General features: G+C 46.6%; 1 protein-coding gene across 1 annotated transcript in view; it reads left to right on the forward strand.

Moving 5' to 3' along the window:
* Nucleotides 1–25,950, forward strand: part of slc1a6 (solute carrier family 1 member 6) — a 139,956-nt gene that overhangs the window by 58,811 nt on the left and 55,195 nt on the right. Inside the window, exon 3 of the mRNA XM_038776362.1 lies at nt 9,202–9,339. Coding sequence (XP_038632290.1) covers nt 9,202–9,339 — 138 coding nt within the window. The remainder of the gene's footprint in view (nt 1–9,201; nt 9,340–25,950) is intronic.

Raw genomic sequence — 25,950 nt, forward strand, 5'->3', positions numbered from 1 at the left:
AACCCCAAGATCTCACTGTTCCTCCACATTCCTCAGAACCATGCTGGTGACCCTGTAATCCGCATTCAAATTTTTCCTCCCAAAATGAATTACCTCGCACTTATCAGGGTTAAACTCCATCTGCCATTTTTCGGCCCAGCTCTGCATCCTGTCAATGTCTCTTTGCAGCCTACAACAGCCCTCCACCGCATCCACTACTCCACCAATCTTGGTGTCATCAGCAAATTTACTGACCCACCCTTCAGCCCCCTCCTCCAAGTCATTGATAAAAATCACAAATAGCACAGGACCCAGCACTGATCCCTGTGGTACACCGCTGGTAACTGATCTCCAGTCTGAAAATTTTCCATCCACCACCACCCTCTGTCTTCTATGTGATAGCCAGTTACTTATCTAATTGACCAAATTTCCAACTATCCCACACTTCCTTACTTTCTCCATGAGTCGACCATGGGGAACCCTATCGAATGCCTTACTAAAATCCATGTGTACGACATCAACTGCTCTACCTTCATCTACACGCTTAGTTACCTCCTCAAAGAATTCAATCAAATTTGTGAGGCAAGATTTACCCGTCACAAATCCGTGTTGACTATTCCGGATTAAGCTGCATCTTTCCAAATGGTCATAAATCCTATGACCAGGACCTTTGCCATTAACTTACCGACCACCGAAGTAAGACTAACCGGCCTATAATTACCAGGGTCATTCCTATTCCCTTTCTTGAACAGAGGAACAACATTCGCCACTCTCCAGTCCTCTGGCACTATCCCCGTGGACAGTGAGGACCCAAAGATCAAAGCCAAAGGTTCTGCAATCTCATCCCTTGCCTCCCAAAGAATCCTAGGATATATCCCATCCGGCCCAGGGGACTTGTCAACCCTAAGGGTTTTCAAAATTGCTAATGCATCCTCCCTCAGAACATCTACCTCCTCCAGCCTACCCCCTGTATCACATTCTCATCCTCAAAAACATGCCCCTCTCCTTGGTGAACAATGAAGAAAAGTATTCATTCAACCCCTCTCCTATCTCCCCTGACTCCATGCACAAGTTCCCACTTTAGTCCCTGACCGGCCCTAACCTCACCCTGGTCATTCTTTTATTTCTCACATAAGAGTAAAACGCCTTGGGGTTTTCCTTGATCCGACCCACCAAGGACTTCTCATGCCGCCTCCTAGCTCTCCCAAGCTCCCTTTTTAAGCTCATTCCTTGCTAACTTGTAACCCTCAAACTACCCAACTGAACCTTGTTTTCTCATCCTTACAAATGCTTCCTTTTTCCTCTTGACAAGACATTCAACCTCTTTTGTGAACCATGGTTCCCTCACACGGCCATTTCCTCCCTGCCTGATAGGGACATACCTATCAAGTACATGCAGTATTTATTCCTTGAACAAGCTCCACTTTTCATTTGTGCGTTTCCCTGACAGTTTCTGTTCCCATCTTATGCTCGCTAATTCTTGCCTAATCGCATCATCATTACCCCCCAATTATAAACCTTGCCCTGCCGTATGGCCCTATCCCTCTCCATTGCAATAGTGAAAGACACCGAATTGTGGTCACTATCTCCAAAGTACTTTCCCACAAACAAATCTAACACTTGGCCTGGTTCATTACCAAGTACCAAATCCAATGTGGCTCCACCTCTTGTTGGCCTATCCACATATTGTGTCAGGAAATCCTCCTGCACACACTGTACAAAAACTGCCCCATCCGAACTGTTTGACATATAGAGGTTCCAATCAATATTTGGAAAGTTAAAGTCACCCATGCCAACTACCCTGAGACCTCCACACCTATCCATAATCTGCTTTGCAATTTCTTCCTCCACATCTCTATTACTATTTGGTGGTCTATAGAAAATTCCTAACAACATGACCGCTCCTTTCCTATTTCTAACTTCAGCCCATATTACCTCAGTAGGCAGATCCTCTTCGAACTGCCTTTCTGCAGCCGTTAAACTATCCTTAATTAATAATGCTACTCCTCCACCTCTTTTACTACCTTCCCTACTCTTACTGAAACATCTATACCCGGGAACTTCCAACAACCATTCCTGTCCCTGTTCTAACCATGTCTCCGTAATGGCCACAACATCGTAGTCCCAAGTACCAATCCACGCTCCAAGTTCACCTACCTTATTCCGGATGCTCCTTGCATTGAAGTAGACACACTTCAACCCACCTTCCTGTCTGCCAGCACACTTCTGCGACCTTGGTACCCTCCTCAGTACCTCACTACTCTCAACACTGGCTTCTGGACTACAGCTCGTTTTCCCATCCTGCTGACAAATTAGTTTAAACCCCCCCGAAGAGCCGTAGCAAATTTCCCTCCCAGGATATTGGTGCCCCTCTGGTTCATGTGCAAACCGTCCTGTCTGTACAGGTCCCACCTTCCCCAGAATGTGCTCCAATTATCCACGTAACTGAAACCCTCCCTGCTACACCATCCCTGCAGCCACGTGTTTATCTGCACTCCCTTCCCTGTTCCTCAGGTCGCTAGCACGTGGCACCGGCAACAAACCAGAGATGACAACATGGTTTGTTCTGGCTCTCAGCTTCCACCCTAGCTCCCTAAATTCCTGTTTAAAATCCCCGTCCCTTCTCTCACCTATGTCGTTGGTACCAATGTGTACCACGACTTGCGACTGTTCCCCCTCCCCCTTAAGGATTCTGAAAACATGGTCCGAGCTGTCACGGACCCTGGCAGCCGGGAGGCAACATACCATCCGTGAGTCTCTTTCGTTGCCACAGAACCGTCTATCTGTCCCTCTAACTATCGAGTCCCCAATAACAATTGCTCTCCTGCTCTTCCCCATTCCCTTCTGAGCCCCAGGGACGGACTCAGTGCTGGTGATCCGGTCACCGTGGCTTCCCACGGATTAAATCACCACCAGTCAGCTCTCCCCCCTCAAAGGTGGAAGCAGCCTATGGTCATCTGAGACTATGGCGACTTTACCTTACCGTTACATTAGCTCAAAGAATTGTTTGCCACAAGACATTAGTGGTTCCAGAATCATGTCCATGACTAAAAGTCAGATTCATTTGGGCCCATAGAGTGGTGTGTCTGTTGTTGAAAGCCACGGCTCTTTGTCCGACTGGACTGTTACCGTGATTCCTTTTGTCTAATTTACTGTTGGTTAAATGGCCATTGACTGAAATGTCTGCATTCCAAAATGAGAAACCAAGATATTTGACCTCACCGAAGAAGCGTGGCTGTGTTTCTTTCGGGTTTGCAGTCTTGACTTTGTGGACAATCTTTGGGCCTTCTGTGCACAACAGAGATTTTGCCCTGCACAGCTAGTCACAGTGTTCAGTCCTGTTGCATGAGACGCATTGGGCTGAACTCACGGGACATTGATGTTGCCTGTGGGGGTGCTTTGCTCTACAGCATTAACATGGTCACTCTGCTGGCCAGTTCATGTATTGCTTTCCCTGACTTAGAGTGGATGGAATTTTCTCTTTTTTGATTATGCATCAACTCAGCAGGAAAAACAGTATGTAGCTCACTGGATGCACTGCTGGCTTTACCCACCATATTTTTTGGCAGATAGTCAAAACAAATCCGCAAGGTGGGTCCCACAACATGACACGGAGGGAGGGGGCAAGCTCTGAAAAGTCTGCCCTGCCAGCAACCTGGGCCCCTGGCAAATCAGAGGCTTCCCGATCTGAAATTTATTTTTTAAAGTATCCTTCCCACGGACACAGGACCCCACCCATTGACATGGGACCACCCCAGGTAACGCGACCCGCCCCGAACGTCCGAATGGAAGACCCCACCGGAAGTGCCCCGTGGCAGGATACTGCCTGGGCATGACAGGAACCCCATTACGTCATTGTAGGGGGTGAGAAATATCTAAACGGGAAATCCTAATGGCGTAAATTCTGTTTTGGGACTCATGTTAGATTTTCCCCCCTCCGACTTTCCCACCCACCAAAAACGGGTAGAAAAATCAACCCCCTACCATGTTGTTTAACTAGATGGACTATGGGTTGGCCTTGCACCATAATTTATTCTCTCCCCTTAAAAGTGTTCTGCATTGCCTTTTCCAGGGTTAAATCTCCCTCTGCTTGCAGGAGGTCAGAGAGTGTGTCACCCCCTACTCCTACTACTATTCTGTCTGTGATTAGTTCAATTTTAAATCTCAGTATTTGCAACCTTCCGTTATCCTGTCCTGACCATTGAAGAATGCATCAACAGGTTCTCCTGGCTACTGGACTCTCTTATTGAATTTAACTCTTTTGAGTATTTTATTGCTTTTTAGATTAAAAATAAATATTGATCGATTTTAGTACCTCTTTGAATTTTGCGACTGATTCATTAATTCCATCTTGTAATACTGTTGTTTGCAATTGGGCCAACCAAGTAAAGCAGTGTGTTCACCTGCTCTCCCTATGGCTTTTTATTTAAACCAGAAGTGATGCTTAATAAGAATCTTTTCCTCCAAAGTCCCTAAACCTGTGATTGATTTAGGCTTTTGTTTGGTACAAATCGACGTGGAAGTGTAGAATTTTGATCCGTGATTACTTTTGGGCTGTCTGAACTTCAAGATTGCATCACCATTCACTTGGAGAGAAAGGAATTTCCTGTGCTTGCTGGTTTTGGTGGGCCCCGCAATAATGGCAATGGCGCTCAGCTTGAAAGAATATTGAACAACGGCTGCCAGGTTCAGCTGCCTGCAGATTTCTCTTGTTCTGCGTTTTACTTATTGACTCACAAGTCCACCGATTTCTAGCTTCTGCGTGCCTTTGTCCGGGTTGAACTGTCGCAATGTTCGCAGAAAAGTAAGTTAATTCTTTCTCCTTTTTGACGACCTCAAGTACCACATGTTCAGGCTCCAACTCGGCGATTGGGTTTAGTGACCTGTTTCTTTCAAACTGCACTTCTGGCACCAAATTGCATGAAAGAATTCTCAGGACTTGCTGCCGCCTGGAGCGTTCAAATATTTTGCTCACCCTTGCAAATTCTGCTGACTCTGCACTCTGAAGCTGGACTTCCATAGGAGATTTAATGGACTCTTCTGCTGCAGTAAGGATTTTTAAATCTCTGCCTCCAGGGCAGCACGGTGGCGCAGTGGGTTAGCCCTGATGCCTCATGGCGCCGAAGTCCCAAGTTACATCCCAGTTCTGGGTCACTGTCCGTGTGGAGTTTGCACATTCTCCCCGTGTTTGCGTGGGTTTCACCCCCACAACCCAAAGATGTGCAGGGTAGGTGGATTGGCCACACTAAATTGCCCCTTAATTGGAAAAATTAATTGGGTACTCAAAAATTATTTTTAAAAATCTCTGCCATGCCTTTCTTTGGAGCATTTTCCTGGTGATTTTTCCACTGCCCCGCTGCTTCTAGGGCTTCTTTTCAGGCCAGAATGCTTTTTTTTTTATAAATTTAGATTACCCAATTATTTTTTCCAATTAAGGGGCAATTTAGCGTGGCCAATCCACCTACTCTGCACATTTTTGGGTTGTGGGGGCGAAACCCACGCAGACACGGGGAGAATGTGCAAACTCCACACAGACAGTGACCCAGAGCCGGGATCGAACCTGGGACCTCAGCGCCGTGAGGCGGTTGTGCTAACCACTAGGCCACCGTGCTGCCCGAGGCCAGAATGCTTTGTCGAATTTTTCTCAGTCTTCCAGCATTTTAATTTGTCTCTGGACTTTAATGAGGTTCTGGGTTCTTACCCCTCTGCTACTGACATGTTGTGGAGTGTTGTTTACATCACAGTAGGTTTTATTGAATTCTACATAATCTGAAGTAGGTTAACTGTAAGTCTTTATAAACTACTAGAACTATTTGCAAATATATAGTAAATGGTACAAGCTAGAAGATGTCTCCATACTTAGGTCTGCACGTGGCTTTGTGCAACACCAACGCTGACCCCGAGATGTGGGTCATGTGTACACTTACATCACCATGTGTCTCACATTAACCCTTTCTGTGCCAGAGATTTTTACACCTTTCATTCAACAAAGCTTTGTTCACTTTCAAAAGTCAATTTGTTTTATTTAAAAATAAATGAGATAAGAATGAAGAATGAAAGTACCTCTCTGTCCTCTCTATTTGTCTTTGTTTTGTTCTCTCAATTTCTCTGTCCCACAGTCTATTAAAGATGTTCGAAATTAGTATCTCTGACATATCGGGCAAGATCTTCCGGCTGTTCACTCCAGCGGGACCATCTGGTTCTGCTGACGGCATACCCACACTGTGGGTTTCCCAGCGGCATGGGGTGGATTCAATGGGAAATCCCATTGACAGCGGCGGGGCCAGGAAATCCCGCCGCCGGCCAATGGCGGACACCTCCCACTGCCAAGAAACATGCCACTGGCAGACCAGAGTACCCCGCCCATAGGCACAAGCGGTTAACAATGACCTCCTCTGTTGGCAAAATACAGCTGAAGTTATTAGTTTACTCCAAAACATTTTTGAAAACTGTCGTAATATTACTGAAGAAAAACATTAGTCCAAATTTTCATTCCCAAGTCAAGAGCTCAGAGTGAGTTCAATTCCCAACTTCACAAACCTGACTTTGCAGAAAATATCCAAAATGGCCCGCAGGGGAGGGGTTGGTTGGGGGCTATGGGTGGGTGATAACTGGAATCAGGCCTGCCACCCCCACAATGAGTTCAGAGGCAGCCGCAGGAGCTGCTGAGTGCCAAGGCAGGATGTTTCAAAGGTCCGCCTCATGCTCTGGGATTTTAGGCCTATGTATCCGCATCTGTGTTGGCTCCCCAAGAGCCCACATCAGCCCTTTTGCAGATGGAATGTAATCCCCTCACACACGCCCCATGCCAGCCATACCATCTCATGGGCCCCACCCATTCTATGGCCCTCATACTTTCCATGTACTTGTTCCCCTCTACCTACCTCTCATGCCCCTCATACCCTCCATGCCAACCACATCCATTCTGGCCACCCATAGCCCTTTCTTGGGCAATGTTGTGCCAACTATGTCAACCCATGACCCCCAAACATATCCCTACATCCCTTTATAGCCCCTATGCAAACTTAGTGCCAATGCATGCCAGCCCCTAACCATCATAATTGTCCTTACACTTTCCATACCATCTCACCCAGTATTCATCATTGGCAGACCTCAGGAGCCATGATGAGATAAAATAAAATAATTTTCTGTTGTTACAAGTGTCATTGTATATTTTTTTAAATACTCTCATTGATAAAGGCCTAATCAACACATTTAAATTATTTCAAATACTTATTACCTTATAAAATGAAACACATCCTTCAATTACTATCCATTCTAAAAACAAACATAGCCCCACATCAAATTCAGCTAACCTCCTTATAACCAAGTGCAGCTGTCAATCAAGCCACAAGCTTACAACTTCTTATGGCACTTCTTAACCACTTATGCACATTCATGTCTACTCTTAACAATGCCAAAAGGGTACCTGACCTCTTCCAAAGGGTACCTGACATCTCCAAAAGGAGTACCTGCCTCTCTCACAGGCTACCCGACTTTTCCTGAAGTGGTACCTGATGTCTCCGAAAGGGTACATTCCCTCTGCAAAGAGCTCCACTAGGTTTTCCTCCAATATCTTTTCAAGTATCTAAAGCCCACGAATCATATTTTGGAAAGTTGCTCTCTTTACATATGCAGCTATCTACATGAACATGTGAAATTCCTCCTTCCTCTATCCCACAGCGAAAGTGATGGGTGCTCCCCCCAGCAAACGTGATGGGTGCTAGTTTTGGGGACGGGCATGCGTATTCTGAGCTTTGGCTATTTTGCCTAAGATGCTGAACCTCCGACTTTACAAAAATTCAGGCCACAATATCTCATTTTGAACCTCTCAACTTAATTCTTACCATTTTTTTGAGTACAGATGTTTCTCCTGAATTCCCTATTTAATTTACCAGTGACAATGTATTTTTATGCACCTAAAGTCTTGGGTTCCCCTCAAGTGAAAACATTTTATCCATGCCTACCGAATCAAACCCTAATGTTAAAGACCTCTACCAGGACAAAGTCTGAGACTTAGAGTCACAGTCTGTTCAACCCTTCCTGATAAATATATCCCCTCAGTACTGGTATCATCCTTGTAAATCTGTTATCCATCTTCTCCAGTCCCTCAATATCCTTTTTGCACATAATAGGAATCTGAACGCTGGCAAAACTCTACGCGGTTCCCCTCTGCACTCTCCAGCACAGGCCTAGCCATTGTTATCTGTTGCTGACTCCGTGATTTGGCCACAGAGAGAGAAATCCAACTGAAGGAATAGCAGGATGATGCACCCGAAGATGAGCTGAGGGAGGAGGAATGCAAATCAGAATCAGGCTGTCAAACAGGAACCAGGAGGAGACTTGAGAATTGCAAAAGACACCTGCCTGGCCCTGATTCACTGCTCGTTCTTCTGATAAGCAAATGCTTCCCCAACCAGCCACCTACAACCTTTCCTGTTTCTGAACCATAGAGTCCCTTCCGTGCAGAAGGAGGCTATTCAACACATTGAGACTGCACCGAGCTTCTGAAAGATCCCCCTCCCAGGCCGACTTGTTCCACATGTGTGTGTGTATTCTGTGTACATACATGATGAAACCAGGGGTGTTCCAATTAACCAAATGAACAAATCACACAAATAAAATCACACCTTTTGGCCGTCTTGATTTAATTTCAGAATCTTCAAATACTGATCAACAGTAACACTCTGATGAAAGATTTCATGCACTGTAAAATAGACAAACTGCTATTTGTTTCACAATGCTTCCACTGTGCTTTCCTCTTTAAGGCTTTTTCTGCTTTTCAGGCTCCAGAGGTACTCGGGCTTCCTCCCCTCTTCCCATCTGGGCACAGTGGTGTGCTCACGTGTGCCAGATATATTAAAATTAGTCCTGAAAAGGACACCCATGTTCTAAAGTGCAATGTGCTAAACATTGAGTCATTATTAATCCTTCGCTGTTTGAAAGGACTGTGCCAAGAAATGGTAACCAATGATAACCAGCTGACATTTTCCATCCCCGTCCCTTCACCTCTTCCCTCCTCCTCCTCCTCCATTCTCCCGACCCCATTCTCTTCCCACTCCGTTCCTATTTGTGCCTCTGGAATATAAGGTCATCTTTAGCTTTCCAAACTCTTAATTTTGAATACAATTGGTTAATTATGACAGAAAGTCACCAAGAATATAACTTTATTTTAAATGAATGTATCGGATTAAAACTCAGATTGCTTTTACCTTTTGACAGGTATAATTCTAGGGTTTACCCTCCGCCCCTACAAACTGTCCTATCGTGAGATTAAGTATTTCTCTTTCCCGGGTGAGTTGCTGATGAGGATGCTGCAGATGTTGGTGCTCCCACTCATTGTTTCCAGTCTAGTTTCAGGTAAGAAGGTTTAAACTCTGATTTCAATGATAAAGTATGTCCAGATTATATCTTGTGCTTTCCATACTAGAGGGTCTCCAATTCCGACCATAAACCCAATCAAAGAATTTCTGGAGATGAAGTAATGATTAGACGTGGATGAAGGTTTATTTCTGCAGGATGTGTTCCATTGGATAATCAGACAGGCAGATGGAGAGCAAGTGTTATGCAAAGGGGAAAACATTAGTAGCTGAACTACAGGAGACAGCAGAAATCCCGACAGGAAACCACTATCCGGATATGTAAATGATTCTTGCCATTGAAGGATTGGAAGCAATGGGCATGAGGCAGTAACCAAGAGCAGTGCCAGAACACCAAAATGCAAGGTACTGACTAATAGAGAAACAAGGGGTATTATATTTGAGAACAGTTATGGGCAACCTGATCTGCTGCTAGTATTGAGAGTTCCAAATAGTGGCATGGTGGTTAGCACTGCTGCCTCACAGCGCCAGGGCCCCAGGTTCAATTCTGGCCTTTGGTGACTGTGTGTGTGGAGTCTGCATGTTTTCCCCGTTCTCCCCATATCTGTGTGGGTTTCCCCCAAGTGCTCCGGTTTTCTCCCACAGTCAAAAGATGTGCAGGTTGTCCTTGCTAAAATTGCCCCTTAGTGTCCAAAGATGAGCAGTTTAGGTGGGGTTATGGGGATAGTGCATAGGTAGGGTGCTCTTTCACGGGGTCGGTGCACACTCAATTGGCCGAATGGCATGCTTTACACTGTAGGGATTCTATGGATTGCTTTTAGGTAATGAGCCAAATGGAGCAAGTGAATGACCTTCTGGAAAGAGGAGAAGAACAGCCTGAATTCATGGTGCACTGACACAAGTAAGAGTAGTATGAGAGCCTTGTGGAAACAGTTTGAATGATCAGGTTTTGGACAATCCCTGTGTAAAACCTTAAGAGTATTAATTGTGGGATTATTTCTGGTGCCAAATTTTGGAATGGACTAAATACATCAATGGATAACTAGAGTGACAGTATAGATGCAAAGGGTCCTGAGTCTTCTGACTTTGGGACAAGAGAGTTATTCATATAACTGGGCTACTCTTCAGCTAAACTGCTAAACTGTTATGGCATCAATATCCCCCCTAAAATGTAAATCGGGCAATGGGGAGAATTTCAATTAGTGGTCTGAAATCGAGCCATTCTCTATTGTGATATTTTCCGAGCTGTTTATGGCAGTGGTTATTGCCGGTGGCATAGAACATAGAACATAGAACAGTACAGCACAGAACAGGCCCTTCGGCCCTCGATGTTGTGCCGAACAATGATCACCCTACTTAAACCCACGTAACCCGCACACCCATAACCCAACAATCCCCCCATTAACCTTACACTACGGGCAATTTAGCATGGCCAATCCACCTAACCTGCACATCTTTGGACTGTGGGAGGAAACCGGAGCACCCGGAGGAAACCCACGCACACACGGGGAGGACGTGCAGACTCTACACAGACAGTGACCCAGCCGGGAATCGAACCTGGGACCCTGGAGCTGTGAAGCATTGATGCTAACCACCATGCTACCGTGAGGCCCCTGAAAGCATGTGGGCTTTCAAGTCAAATCCTTAGATTACCAGTTCTGAGCAGCAAATATACACGCTACACTGTTTTGTCTGTACAGTTGTTGCAAAGAGGATTGTGTTTTAGCAGAGTAAATTGTTTCTCCTTGCCCTCATCAGTGACAGGTGTACATGTTAATGGCTAACTCCATGTTCAGTGGTAAGCTCTAGGGACATAGATCTGGGAGTCCAGGAATTGTAAGTCGGTTTGAAGGAACATTATCCAGAATGAAGGAAAGCGGAAGAGCAACCAGAAAGTGGTTGCCTTTCTAGGAACAATTCCATCAATAATCTTGATGCAGTTATACAGTTTGACGGTGGTTGGTAATGCTCCCCTCCCTCCAAATCGACGTCACCGGGACACGCGCCGCGTGCAGTCGCAAGGCCGTTGGCACGTTATCAGCCGGCCCACCCGCAATGCTCCGCTTGGTTCCCGACGACGCAGGCCACGCGTGGTCCCAGCGGTTGGGTACCTGGCGTGCTGGCTGCGGACAGTGTCCAGCACCGCCACACGTGGCCAGGATCCATTCCGCTGGCTGAGGGGCATCTGCTAGGGCTGGGGGGGTGGCCAGGGTGTGAGCTGTGGGGTCGAGTGGGTGGGTACGCAGTCCAGCACGGCCGGCGCCATGTCTTCCGGCGTGACCGATGCAGCTTGTCAGCCCTACGCATGCATGGCCCGGGATCCGGCAATTCTCCAGCTGTTTTCCGTGCGGTCTACAGGTATCCAACGTGGCACCAGTGCGAGCCCCTCACCCGTATCAGAATCGGTGAGGGGTTCATGGTGGCATTTAGCCTCAGGAATGGAGAATTCCGCCTATTATTTAAACTAACTGGCTTAACGTTTCCTCCTTTCTGCCTCCATTCCTTTTGGAATAATGGAGTTTCATGTTATACATCTAATCTATTGGGACCTTCCCTGGAACTAGAGAGTTTGGGAAAGTTAAAACCAATGCATCATTTATCTCACTAGACATTACTTTTAATTCCAGAGGATGAAGTCTATCAGGACCTGGGCTCTTGACAGCCCATAATTCCAACACTTTACTCAGTACCACTTCTCTGGTGACTAATTTTCCTGAGTTCCCCCCTCCCTTCAATTTTCTGGTTTACAGCTGCTTCTGGGATGTTACTTGTATCTGCTAAAGTGAAGACTGATGCAAATTACCTGTTCATTGAACTGCCATCTCCTTGTTTTCCATGATTAATTCTCCCGGCTCACTTCTTATAGCCCAATGCTCACTTTGTCAACTCTTTTCTTTTTAAAATATGTATAAAAACTCTTACTATCCTGCCCTACCCTCAAATATGTCTCTGTGATAGCAATAATATCAAATTTCCATGTGTTAATCAACACCCTCCGCTCAACTGCCTTACTTGCACGACTCCTTGCCTTAAGATAAATGCCATTCAGCCATGCCATATCTCCTTGTGCCTTAACTGGTCTATAAACACTCTGCCTCCCCCAACAACAGCAGCAAGACTCCTCGCAAGGATGTTAATGCCCCAATCCCATTCTCGTTTCGGTGCAACCCGGCACCTGTCCAACTTGTACAGGTCCCACCTTCCCCAGAAACAAACCCAAAGTTCCAGGAATCTAAAGTCCTCCCTCCTACCACATATCTTCAGCCATGCATTGATCTTCTCTATCTTCCTCTTCCTATATGCACTGGCTCGCGGCACTGGGAATAAATCCAGAGATTACAACCTTTGAGCTCCTGCTTTAAATCTGCTCCCTAACTCCCTAAATTCCTGTTGCAGGACCTCATCCCGCTTTCTAACTATGTCGTCAATACCAATATGAACCACAACGGTTGACTATTCCCCCTCCCGCTTCCGAATGCCCTGCAGCTGTTCAGTTACACCCTTGACCTGGCACCAGGGAAGCAACACACCATCCTGGAGTCACTTCTTCGGCCACAGAAACGCCTGTCTGCACCCCTCACTATCAAGTCTCCTACCACTTTTGCTCTTCCACACTTACTCCTCCCCCTTGAGCAGCTGAGCCACCAGCAGTGCAGTGCAATTGGTTCTGGCTGCACTCCCCAGAGGAACCATCACTCCCACCATTTTCCAAAACAGAAAAATGGCTCTTGCGTCAGATGCACTCTGGGACTTTTCTAACTATCTCCCTGGCCCCCGTCTTCGAACTGGTGGTTGCTCAATCCCTCTTTGACTGCACTTTCTTAAGCTGCAGGGTGACCACATCTAAGAATATGCTATCCATGTAACTATCAGCCTCGCGGAAGCACCTCAGTGGCTTCAGCCAACGCTCAAACTCTGGAACCCGGAGCTCAAGTTGGTCAAACTGGTGGCACGTGGTCATCCAAGCTGCAAGGAGCGCCTATGAATTCCCACATGCTACAGGTGGAGCATTGCACAGGACCGAACGCCCCTGCTATAACTGCAGTTAAAAGACTCATATTAAATTTATACCCAGTAGAAATTTCTCTAATTTTTTTTTTTCAAACTAGAATTCTTACCTTTAATGTAGCTTTAAAGAGGAGAAAATAAGTGACTCACTACCTACAGAGTGTGTCAGGAGTGCCATGCTCTGCCCTGCTGCTCCCTCGCAGGTCAGCTCCTGTAGTTGTAACTTAACTCTTCATATCTATATTCCTCAGTCAATTACGTCCATTGATTTCACATGCTTGACCCTGCCCCCTTTTCTCTGAATTCCCACTGTCTCCAAACTCCTAATTAAACCACTCTGTTCAGAACCACTCTTCAGATGCCACTCCTATTCAGAGCCTCCCTGCTCAGACCCACTTGCTTTTAACCTAGTCCGAAATTCCCGGCAATGACTCAACTGCCCTACATCTGGTTATGAGCACCTATTCAAAAACAAATGCTTGCAACTGATTGACCGTTAACTGCCACTGTGGCGCTGCGACCATCACTGTGAGATTAGATTCTTGTTGGGCAAGGGAATCGAAGGTTATCGGGGAAGGTAGTTGGGAATGTGGAATTTGAAACACAGACCAATCAGCCGTGATCTTATTGAATGACAGAGCAGGCTCGGGGGGGCCAAATGGCCTTCTCCTGCTCCTATTCCGTATGTTTGTAAGGTCCGCTCACGTGGATATAAATATCCTGCGGCAATATTCAGTGAAGACCAAGATAGTTCTCTCCGTGTCATGCCGAGCACTTACCCCATAACCCACACCAACAAACAAACTAACTAGTTATTTGTCTCTTTCATGTTCCAGGAGTCGTATTGTGCACAACGTGGCTAATAATTATGCTAATACATGCTAATAGTAACTACATTTCAGAATAGTTAATTGGCTGTTAATTGCTTTGGGACATCTTGAGGTCATTAAAAGTACTAGTTAAATGCAGGTTTTTCTCACCAATGTAAACTTTTAAATAAAAAAGGAGTTCAAAAACATTGGGCACAATTTAACAGAAACATTTTTAAGCGTCATTTTGGGCGCGATTGGCTGGGTGTTTCTCGGTGAGGTTGGTGAGATTGCAGCCCGTATTTAACGACACTTCGCGCTGGAAATGAGCCCCCACGAGATTCTCGCCATTACTGGCTGTCTCACCGTCTGATTCGCCAGACTCGCTCCTCAACGTCCTGCCGCTAACAACGAAGAGCTGCTTTTAAGCGCTCCATCACCACTCATTCCAATCAACACACAAGCATGGCAGCACGGAGACTTTGCCCCTCGCTTGGGAAGGCTGACTTGGCCAGGCTTCTCGACACTGTGAATGTGAGATAGGACAACCTGTTCTCCCGAGGACGTCGGAATACCAGCAGCAAGATCACCAACACTGCCCGGGAGGCAGTGGCACGGCTGTCAGCACAGGTGGCATAACAAGGAGAACCAACTTCCAATGTAGGAAGAAGACCAACGGCCACCACCGAGCTGCAAGGGTGAGTTACCACCTCCTGGGATCTGCTTCATCTGCCACCCCTCAAATTCCACCCCTTCCCCCTCCAGCACCACCCCCGCAAATCACTGACTGACACCCCCTCCACCATCCCCAGATCCGATCTTTGTGCTTGCTCCTCAGAACCCGCTGGCACGCCCTAACACTATCCTTTCATGTCCAGGTGCGGTGCCCACACATGCCACCTGCTATAGACCCATCCCGCGACCCATCAAGCATGCGGCTCACAATGTCCTCTCTTTGTCCCCGCAGGAGAAGATAGCTCATAATAAGCGGGAGAAGACCAAGACGGGGGCAGAGGACCAGAGATTCGAGTCCTCACCCCCTATGAGGAACGGGCCCTGGAAGTCGTGGAGTTGTTAGAGGAGAGAACAGTCATTGACAGCGAGGTTGAGATTGGCTACAGAGATCAGGATCCACTGCCCCTTCACCCAGATGACCTGCCTCTAGTGAGTTGTTCATATCATACAAAACGATGCTTCCCTATCACTGACCATTATCTCACAGGATTTCCATCTGCTGGGGCCGGGCCATCTGGAGTTGTTTCCTTCCCCTGCCACTCAAGAGACTAACACTAGGAGGAGAGCTCTGAGGAGACCATCACACAACTAACATCCCCACCTTCCACCAGCGCAGAGACACACACCTCGGTGGGCGACATTAGTGGACATGCTTCTGGAGCACAATCGGGTGAACACCACTCAGTTGCTGATGCACATCAGGTGGAGGCTGGAACATCTAAGGGACCCAGCAGTTGGAGGTCTGCTGGATCCCAGGACTCAGCTGAGTCCCAGTCAGATGCCGAGCCTCTGGAAAAGGTTATCCCAGAGCTGATGCAGATGATAGGACATGGCCATGAGATTCAGGAGGGGATGTAAGGGACATTCCAGCGAGTGCATAACTGATTGGTGGAGTCCCAAATGCTATAGGCACAGGAGATGGTGCTGAAAATGTGTGGCATCAAAGCCAACACTGCTCGGGTGGCGACCGCAGTGGAAAGCCTGGAGCACGATGCCAGTGTCTTGAGCGGTTGTGCCCAAGGCATGGCTAAGTCGGCTCGGGCCTTCCAGCTCCAGGCCCTCCAGAGAACACCAAGGGCATCAAAGGCCACAGGACGTAGAAAGCAGCAGGCTGCCTTCACCTCTGATGTGCATCCTGGTTACACACCAGACCAAGAAATGAGAGGATCACTGAGTGGGCACTGGAGGGTGGGGGGCACTATATGTAGTTAAGGGCAATGGAAGTGTCATATGTTCACGATTAAAACATGTTACTCCTGATACATGTGAAGCCACTTTTGAGAATCGGGCATGGATGAGACCCTCCCTTGTCCTCTGTGCAGGCTGCCCCCTTACCGCTGCCAGTCTTCCATCATCCAGCACCTCCTGTGGTTCCTCCCTGAGCTCTCCTCTAGCCCCCCCTGGTCCGACACCTCCTCCTCAGATGAGGCCAAATGTCCCTCTTCCTCCTGCTCCAGCAGTGCCAGGCTGTGGAAGGCACAGCAGATCACCACAAAGCGGGAAACCCTGTGGGGGGTGTACTACAGTGCACCACCAGAGTCCAGGCATTGGAAACACATTTTGAGCAGAGCGCTGCACCGCTCAATGACAGCACGGATGGCAACATGGGTCTCGTTATATCCAGTCTCTGACACGATTTCCGGCTTCTGCACTGGCGTCATCCCCCAGGACCTCATTAATACCCCTTATCCCCCAAGAGCCAACCCATCATCCTGGGCTGGTCCTCAAAGATGCCGGGGATCTCGGAGTGTCCCAGGATGTAGCTGTCATACATACTCCCGGAGAAACATGCACACACGTGCATGATCCGGAGATGGTGGTCACACTCGAGTTGAGTATTCAGGGAGTGAAATCCCTTCTTGTTAATGAAGGGCACTTTGTGATGCCCCATTACGCGCAAGGCAACATGCATGACATTGATTATCCCCTGGACCTGGGGCACCCCGGTGATGGGCAGGAATCCTGCAGCCCAGGCACCTTGATAGGCTTGGTCCTGCTCAGAGTTGATATTGTCTGATTCCTGGGCATCTTTGACCTCATGGCTGCCCTTGTAGGCTGTAGCTTGTGAAATGCTGCATCAGTCCCCGCTCAAGCCCTGGAATGAACTGGTTGCATTGAAGGTCAGGGCTACAGTGACCTTCACAGCCACATCCTGCACAACCACGGGGTGCCAAGCCTGTGAGGACATGGCACAGGTGCCGCACTGTCTCTTTATTGAGACAGAGTCTCCTGCGGCACATGCTGTCCATTATCACCTCGAAAGACCAACGACGCCTGTACGCCGCGGGCTGTCACTGGAGTCCCCCTCTGGGTTCCTCCTCGGCCTGATGGGTGGCCGGGTCTTCATGGTGTCCAGTGGCCTCTGCACAGGGGGTGCTGTCTCCAGCCTGCATCACTGTTACTACTACCCTCTCTGACGTCGGGCTGCCACCAGCATAACAAGGCAGTATCTGCGGACCGACATAACCAGCCATATTATATCTGTGAGGAATTGAAGGACCGAGACCGACAATCAGTTAGGGCTTCCAACCTTGAACCCTCAAATCCCTCAAACCTCCCCCACTTTTACAGGTCCTGCCTTCTCTCAGAGTGCCTTACAGCAAGCCAGTTGTGGTGCAAAATCTTGCTCTGCCCACTCATCCTAGGCCACAGCAAGAGTCCTAGACCCCAGGCCCCTGATCGCAACGTTATAGAAAACGTGCTCAGGTGCCCTCCCCTGATCCACACACTTTATGGCCACGAGGATGTCCCCAGTGCTGAAGCCCAGCTCTTCAGTGTTTGATTGTTGGCTGCTGCCTCAATGACGCCTCACGAGTTCAGGCAAACTATTCAGGCTTCAGAGTTTGATTGAAATGCAATGCAATAACCATTGTCTGAGACATGGCATGTGTACCCACAAGAATCCACGTGAGCATATTCTGTTTATTAACCTGTCAACTGTAACAAAGATCTGAAAAAAATCAACTATGTAACATTCCACATATTACACTAACCATTAAACAGCAAGGAAACATCACCGTTCCATAAGCTATATAGACTCATTTTCACAAACAAACCAAACACACGGCATTCTTGAGGTTCCTCAACAGAAACGGACGATGAGCCTGAGAATGTGTTATCATGTCTGAACCTTTCTCGTAGAAATGATCTGTCCATCGATGTGTGACTTGTTCCACGTATCAGTGCCATTCTCTCTCCAGGAGCTACAGCTGTGCAGGCCCCTCCCACACTGCCCAATCTCACCTGAACCAAATCCTGGAATCCACATATTCCACCGATGCTCAAGGTGCAGGTAAATATCCTTGATTTCCAGCGTGTTTAACCCGCAGGGATGTGCCAGCTACATGCAGCACTCACCACACCAGCAACAAAAGCATCAGCATCTGCGAAAGCATTTCTTCAACGGTGTCATCAGGTGACCCGTTTGGTTCAGGGTCGTGCACCAGGTCCCGCAGCGTCTTCATGCTTCAAACCGGATTGCCTTCTGGACTCGTACGTCCCCTGAGCCCTGGGTGTTCCAGGACCCAGGTATCTTGTCCTTCTTTCCAGCTACAGAAAAGGAAGGAAACAGCAACAGCAGCCTGCAGGCATTTGCAGCCACAAGCAGCAGCAAACACAACCTGTAGCTGGGAAGTGCACTCACAATTAACAAAGCCAATTCCTCATTAGCAATAGCCTTCAGCTGTGAAGCTAGAGGCAGCTCACAGTCAAAGGGAGTTAAAGTGACCTTCGGCATAGAACCCAGAGCAGGGCTCTGCCCTGGAAGTGTTTGGTACGACAGACAGGCAACAACTGTAGCTTCCCTTGTTATGGGTATCCACAATATTAAAGATGGCTCGAAGGCCGGGCCTCACAGATGAAAAGCCCCTCATCCCACCCGTCACCCTGGGGCAACCTCTGACCTGGAAAGCTTCAGCTGCCCGATCAAGCCCAACCCCGTTGAGGGGTTGTTTCCCTCCCCCCCTCCCCCCCCCCCCTCACAAAGGAATCGGGCAGCAGCTCCAGAGCCATGAAAGAGAAAGAACAGAAACAAAAATAAAACTTCAACTAGACTGATTTTGTTTTCGTTCCCAAATCATTCAGTAACAATAAAACATTTGTAGATGGAGCAGTTTCATTCGCAGCACAAGTGGTTGCAAATTCCCATTTAACTTAATGGAAAATGAACATTATTTCCAGATGGGAAAAAAAACCAACAGCGTGAAACAGAAAAAAATATGATCTTAAATTCATGGAGACCACCAAAGCCCAATCGTTCATGCAACTCTACATACCGTACCCTTTTCATCTCATTCATGAACATTAATTTATTTACGCATTGTTCTTCTTGCTTTCAATAGCTTTCTAATTTTACCAGTGGTGTCATCCTTGTTTATTTTGCCAAGTCCTTACTCGCATGAAGTTATCAAATTTGGTTGCACAAGAACTTGCAAACCCTGTGCACTGATTTCACACCAGTTTGAAAATGTGCCCCTTCTGGGGTTGTTGCCACCAGTCCTCGGGCAGCAGAACCCATCGCTCCATTGCTCCTACTGTCCCATTACCTCATCTTTTTCCTCAGGCCATTGAGAGGACAATGAATTGACATTTATTTCTGCAAATATTTTCTCGGTTGCATCCACACCAACAGACAAGGCATTAACGTTCTGAGTCCAGTGGCAGCAGGTGACGCAGTGGTTAGCACTGCTGCTCACGGCGTCGAGGTCCCAGATTCGATCCCAGCCCCGGCTCACAGTCGGTGTGGAGTTTGTACATTCTCCCCGTGTCTCCGTGGGTCTCACCCTTGTGGTGATCTTTGTGACGTTGTTTTCAGGATGGATGTCGTAGTGTTCACAAAGACCACAGAAACTATGTTCATTAATGAAGCTAACATTTATTTACACTACTTAAATTAAGCTCGACCACTTACTCCTATAGTAAACAATAATTATCGTAATCTACACTACTAACACTCGTCTCTACACTCTAACTCTAACTGTACTCTATCCTCTCTAGATCTCTCCTATGCACTCTACTCCAGCATTCACTCTCTCTCCGAGAAGTCTGAGAGCCGGTGCTTTATATCGTACTGCATCTAGCTCCATCTAGTGGTTAATTGTAACATGACATTAACTCTTTGTGTACAGAACATTTCTATAATGTCACAACCCCCACAACCTAAAGACGTGCAGGATAGGTGGATTGGCCATGCTAAATTGCCCCTGAATTGAAAAAAAAAATGCATCGAGTACTTTAAATTAAAAAAAAATGTTCTGAGTCCTAAATGGAGCTGGAGGTTTAAGTTGTGGCAGCGGGAGAGAGGGATTCCCCCCTCCACAACATTACCAGGTGAGAACCATTCATAAGAACCTATGTGGAGGATAGTGGAAGTCATGAAAGCTTACTTGAAATTTCCTTTAATGGGACAATATACTCCATTACAGCGGTGACTTGACCTCAAAAATACCTCATTGGCTGTAAAGTGCTTCAGGATGCCATGAGGCCATGAAATACACTTTATAAGAACATGGGGTCATGTTTATGATCTAACTGGAGTTTACACATTCTCCCCATGTCTGCGTATGTTTCGCCCCCACAACCCAAAGATGTGCAAGGTAGGTACGCTAAATTGCCCTTAATTGGAAAAAATTAATTGGGTACTCTAAATTTATAAAAACAAAAACAAAAAAGAATTAGAGTTCGGGGGCTAAAATTGGTTAGGGCCAGCAAGTGGGTGACACAGGAGTAGCTCATCCCCGTTGCGTGGAATGCACACGACATGCTGACTACTAATTATAATGATTTCTGTGTTCTGCCAGAATTTCCCACACTCTATTGGCTTCATGCATCAGCAGGTGACCTAATATTGTTAGTAACTTGGAATTCTTTTGTGGTGGTATGATTAGCATAGCTGCCTGCCATTGGTGCAGAACACTTTAAGCTAGCCTACACTTCTTAAAGGAACTTTGTGGCTGCAGCAGTTGCTGTGCTTTGCTCTGCAATTGAATCTGACGAGAGAGAACTGCTGACCATGGGAGAAAACAGGCTCTGAGGTTTTTGGATGCCTTGTGGAGGAGATGGAAAGGGAAAGATGTTCTGTCGTCTCAAGGGGAAGGAGGCTTTCCAGACACATAGTGAAAAGGCAGTGAGAACAGGGAACTGCAGAGGTTCATTCCAGTGGGCAGCCCAAAGGACCTCTCATGTAGTGCCATGGGAAGCTTAACGACCTCACCTAAGTGGCCACGGTCAGCGAATGCATCTTCAAATGCCATATCCTACCAACTGCACCACCAGCCTCAGCTACTATTCAAATAGGGCAGCGCGGTAGCATGGTGGTTAGCATAAATGCTTCACAGCTCCAGCGTCCCAGGTTCGATTCCCGGCTGGGTCACTGTCTGTGTGGAGTCTGCACGTCCTCCCAGTGTATGCGTGGGTTTCCTCCGGGTGCTCCGGTTTCCTCCCACAGTCCAAAGATGTGCGGGTTAGGTGGATTGGCCATGCGAAATTGCCCGTAGTGACCTAAAAAGTAAGGTTGTGGGGGGGGGGGGGGGGGGGGGGTTGTTGGGTTACGGGTATAGGGTGGATACGTGGGTTTGACTAGGGTGATCATTGCTCGGCACAACATCGAGGGCCGAATGGCCTGTTCTGTGCTGTACTGTTCTATGGCTATGTTCTAAGCTGTGTCTGATAAATTCCAGCCAAACTTCCAAGCATCGGTGAAAGAGAAAGACAGCAAAGCTTCACACTGATTGATGGCAAATATTTGTTAAGTAAATGTACATTTACATGTATTGTGTTTAGGGCGTTTTCAGCTAAAAGTTGTGCGTTTGAACTAAAACAGGGCCTCTGTAGCCACACCTGTGACCGGTGAGTGACTTCACTCTGACAACACAGTTTTCGGATGGCCGAGAGTTTCCTATCAGTTTTATCCTGTGATTGGATTGGTTTGTTGTCACGTGCCGAAAAGTATTGTTCTGCGTGCAGCTCAGATGGATCATTCTGTACATGAAAAGAAAAATACATAATAGGGCAAACATAAAATACAGAATGTAAGCACATAGACACAGGCATCGGGTATAGTACTACTCAGTAGAGAAGATGCATGAAGGGATCAGATCAGTCCATAAAAGGGTCATTTAGGAGTCTGGTAACAGCGGGGAAGAAGCTGTTTTTTGAATCTGTTCATGTGTTAGTCTTTTGTATCTCCTGCCTCATGGAAGAAGTTGGAAGAATGAGTAAGCCGGGTGGGAGGGGTCTTTGATTATGCTGGCCGCTTTCCCAAGGCAGCAGGAGGTGTCGACAGAGTCAATGGATGGGAGGGAGGCAGGTTCGTGTGATGGACTGGGCGGTGTTCACGACTCTCTGTAGTTTCTTCCGGTCTTGGGCCAAGCAGTTGCCATACCAGGCTGTGATGCAGCCCGATAGGATGCTTTCTATAGTGCAGCTCTAAAAGTTGGTAAGAGTCAGTGTGGACATGCCGAATTTCCTTAGTAATTGATGTGTACTCTGCTAACAATATCTGACAAAGTATCAGTATTAGCAGCCATTCTGAAGCAGGTTGAAGCAAACTATAGGATGAATTTTGTCACTACAATATTCCAGACGTAAATAGTACAGTGCAGGCTTTCAACCAGCCACACTCAGCTCAAAAGGGCTAATTCCATATATAAACCTATAACTTCTTTGAAATAAAACTTGCAACCCTATGATGAGGGTATTGGGATGTCACTGAACTAACAATTATTCTTTTACCATGGAACTGTGTGTCAGGGACTACATAGGCTGCCTGCTGTATTCTCCTGATCTCTTTGAAAAACAGTAAATATCCCACAGTGGGCGCATTTATAATTGAAATAATTGCATAGCAACAAAAACACACAGAAGCTAACTACTTGTGCAATGCGCGATGTGTACAACAGTACACTGCTCCACAATATTCAAGACTCCAGATATTTTATCATCCATTCCATATTATTTTAACTAAATCTCAGGGGGAACCATCACTGAGCAGTGACTCCTGTAGTGCCCCTAAATCTGTCTTAATTCGAAAGGATGGTGCAGTGCAGACAACAAGAAATCCTATCAAAACTCCGCAGCCCCATCAGCAATACGGGCTACATTGCTGGGATCTCACATCTTTTTCAGTTCTCTATCTGAACGCAATAATTCACCAAACCATGAGAAACCATGATTTTCTTTTAACCACGTGTCAGGCAAGGAGGCAGGCCTCAAGCCTACTTCAGCCAGAGCCGGACATTGAAACCCACACTGTTGCCGTTAATCTGATCCACATGCTAGTCAATTAGCCAAATGTGTGAAGCAACCCTCGCATCTCACATCTGTCAAGCTGTAGAAGTGGTGCAAATTACAATGGGCTGGTTTAGCACAGTGGGCTAAACAGCTGGCTTGTAATGCAGAACAATGACAGCAGGGAGGGTTCAATTCCCATACTGGCCTCCCCGAACAGGCGCCAGAATGTAGCGACTAGGGGCTTTTCACAGTAACTTCCATTGAAGCCTACTTGTGACAATAAGCAATTATTATTATCAATTAAATTATCATGAAATCTTTGTAGCCACTTTTTATACCCAATTTGAACAATTGTAAAAAAAAAAAATTCCTGATGTTCCTTTTATGTTTATAAAGACCCTTAAGTCCAGCCTTTAAGGTGTTTTTTTATGATCAATTCCAAATGGTTAGCACTGTTGCTTCACAGCACCAGGGTCCCAGGTTCGATTCCCGGCTTGGGCCACTGTCTGTGGGGAATCTGCATGTACTGCCCGTGTCTGCGTGGGTTTCCTCCGTTAATCTGTTTCCTCCCACAAGTCCCGAAAGAAGTGCTTGTTAGGTGAATTGGACATTCTGAATTCTCCCTCTGTGTACCCGAACAGGCGTCCGGAATGTGACGACTCGGAGATTTTCACAGTAACTTCATTTCAGTGTTAATGTAAACCTACTTGTGACACTAATAAAGATTATTATTAAAAGACAATTCTATCACTAAATTTTCCAGCTCCAATGCTTATTTTTCTTTCTAACTGTCTTTAGTTAGCTGCATTTCCCTTCTGTTTTATTGTTCTAAGTGCTTCCCCACTGTCCTCCTTTCCATGCTGCAAGGACATTGTTTTTTTAAATTTAGATTACCCAATTCATTTTTTCCAATTAAGGGGTAATTTAGCGTGGCCAATCTACCTATACTGCACATCTTTGGGTTGTGGGGTTGAAACCCAACCAAACACGGGGAGAATGTGCAAACTCCACACAGACAGTGACCCAAAGCCGTGATCGAACCTGGGACCTCAGCGCCGTGAGGCTGCAGGACTAACCCACTGTGCCACCGTGCTGCCCTCTGCAAGGACATCGTTGCCGGTTTAATTCAAATGTAGTCTAACTTTCTCCTGCCCAGGACTTTATGGCCCAGGAATCTGAAATCCTCCCTTCTGCACCACTTTAGAAGATGCATTTGATCCGTGTCTTTTCAGCTGGTGTAGTTAATGAATACTTTGCAATTACGCCATTAGTTAGAAGTAGACTAATGAAATGTGTGGGAATTGATACATTAAGTCATTTCAAACTTTCATCCAACTATTCCTTTATCATTCACTAGCACAGTTTACTGAGTCCTCAATAGTTCGATGTAGACATAGTTTGACAACATATTAAGCTCAATTGATCCTCCATCTCAGTAATAACATCTTGATCACCCATCAGCAGAGATCAAAAGCTAAACCAATCTTTATTTCTTTGGCTTCTTGCCGTTCATATTTAAGTTTAGAGATTTGATAGTTGAAATACAAATCTTTCTCCCTCTGCTCGCTCTCCTCTCTCTCTTTCTTTTGTTCTCTCCCTCTCTCTGTCTTTCTTTCCTTTTCTTGAGGAGTACCAATACATTTCAATGGTGCTTTTGCTCAGCAACAGAGAGTTGTCAAAGTGGCTGGGCTGCACGCCAATTCTCTTCTTACCATCCCCTGGGAATGTTTGCTGAAGAACACAGCAGTGTGGAGTTGTTTTCCTGGCAGGGACCCAGAACCTCATGAAACAATCAGTCTTTTGTGGGCGAGCTGTTCGCAGCCTCAAACATTGCCTGTCCCCAATCAGATGTGCAGGATTCTTTGTTCCAAACGATAATTAATATTCAGACAGTCAGGAGCAATTACTCTAATCAGTGCTGGACTGATAAATATTTCATTCATAAGAATCAGGTTTAATTTGAATCACATATGGCTGTGATATGCCGAATGGTTGAATAGCTGCTGGTTCGATGATGCTTCTTCTGTCTTTCAGCCATGAGGAAATCTTTTATCTTAATCCTTTTGGACAGCGCACAGAATGTTTGTAGACCAGATCAGCTTTGGATTTATCTTGCCTTAATATTGCTACTTCTGCCTAATGCCAGGCTCTTAAGACAGGCAAGCTGCTTATGTTGGATTACCTTAAATGATTACATATTAGTCATCATTACACATTATAGTTGAGAGTACTGGCACTGAATTTTCCGTGTCTGCGGATGTACCATCGGGAGTGCACAGTGCTCTGTCACTCACTGGTTTGCTGTCATCAAAAGCTGTCCATAGGCAGCCACTTCTAGTGCGAGGGCAGGAAACCTGAAAGGGTCACGGTAGTAGTTTTTGGTTCAATGTCTCTCTGATTGCCAGGTTAGCGGCAGGGTGGACTTCTCTCCAGCAGTGCCTGATACTGCCAGGTGGTCCTTATTTCATCAGCAAAGTGCATGCCCCAGTGCTTTTCTCCATGTGGCTGGTTTATTGCCAATCGGAGAGATGGTCAGGTACATAAAGGAAGAGGCGCTCCAAACAGGAGGAGAAAAGGGGCAAGTGCGTTGAGTGATTTCAATGGTAGAGGGAAGAACATTATCAGGTGCATCTGTTGTAGCAAGGACACCAGGTTTTCTGAGAAATCAGCTATTGGCACAGATAGCAGACGGTCCATTGTATTCAGCAGTTGCTAGTCCACAGGAAGCCTCTTTAGTATACAGGCCGGGTTCCTGAACTCTGTGTCACTGTAGTTTCTTCCGCAGTGATAGAGCATGTGTCTGCCCTCCAGTAAACTCGTTCCTGTGTCGTTCGTTGATTTATGTGTGTCTTTGCTCAGCTCTGCTGTGC

This window comes from Scyliorhinus canicula, chromosome 18 (assembly GCF_902713615.1).
Source record: "Scyliorhinus canicula chromosome 18, sScyCan1.1, whole genome shotgun sequence".
NCBI classification, from domain to species: domain Eukaryota; kingdom Metazoa; phylum Chordata; class Chondrichthyes; order Carcharhiniformes; family Scyliorhinidae; genus Scyliorhinus; species Scyliorhinus canicula.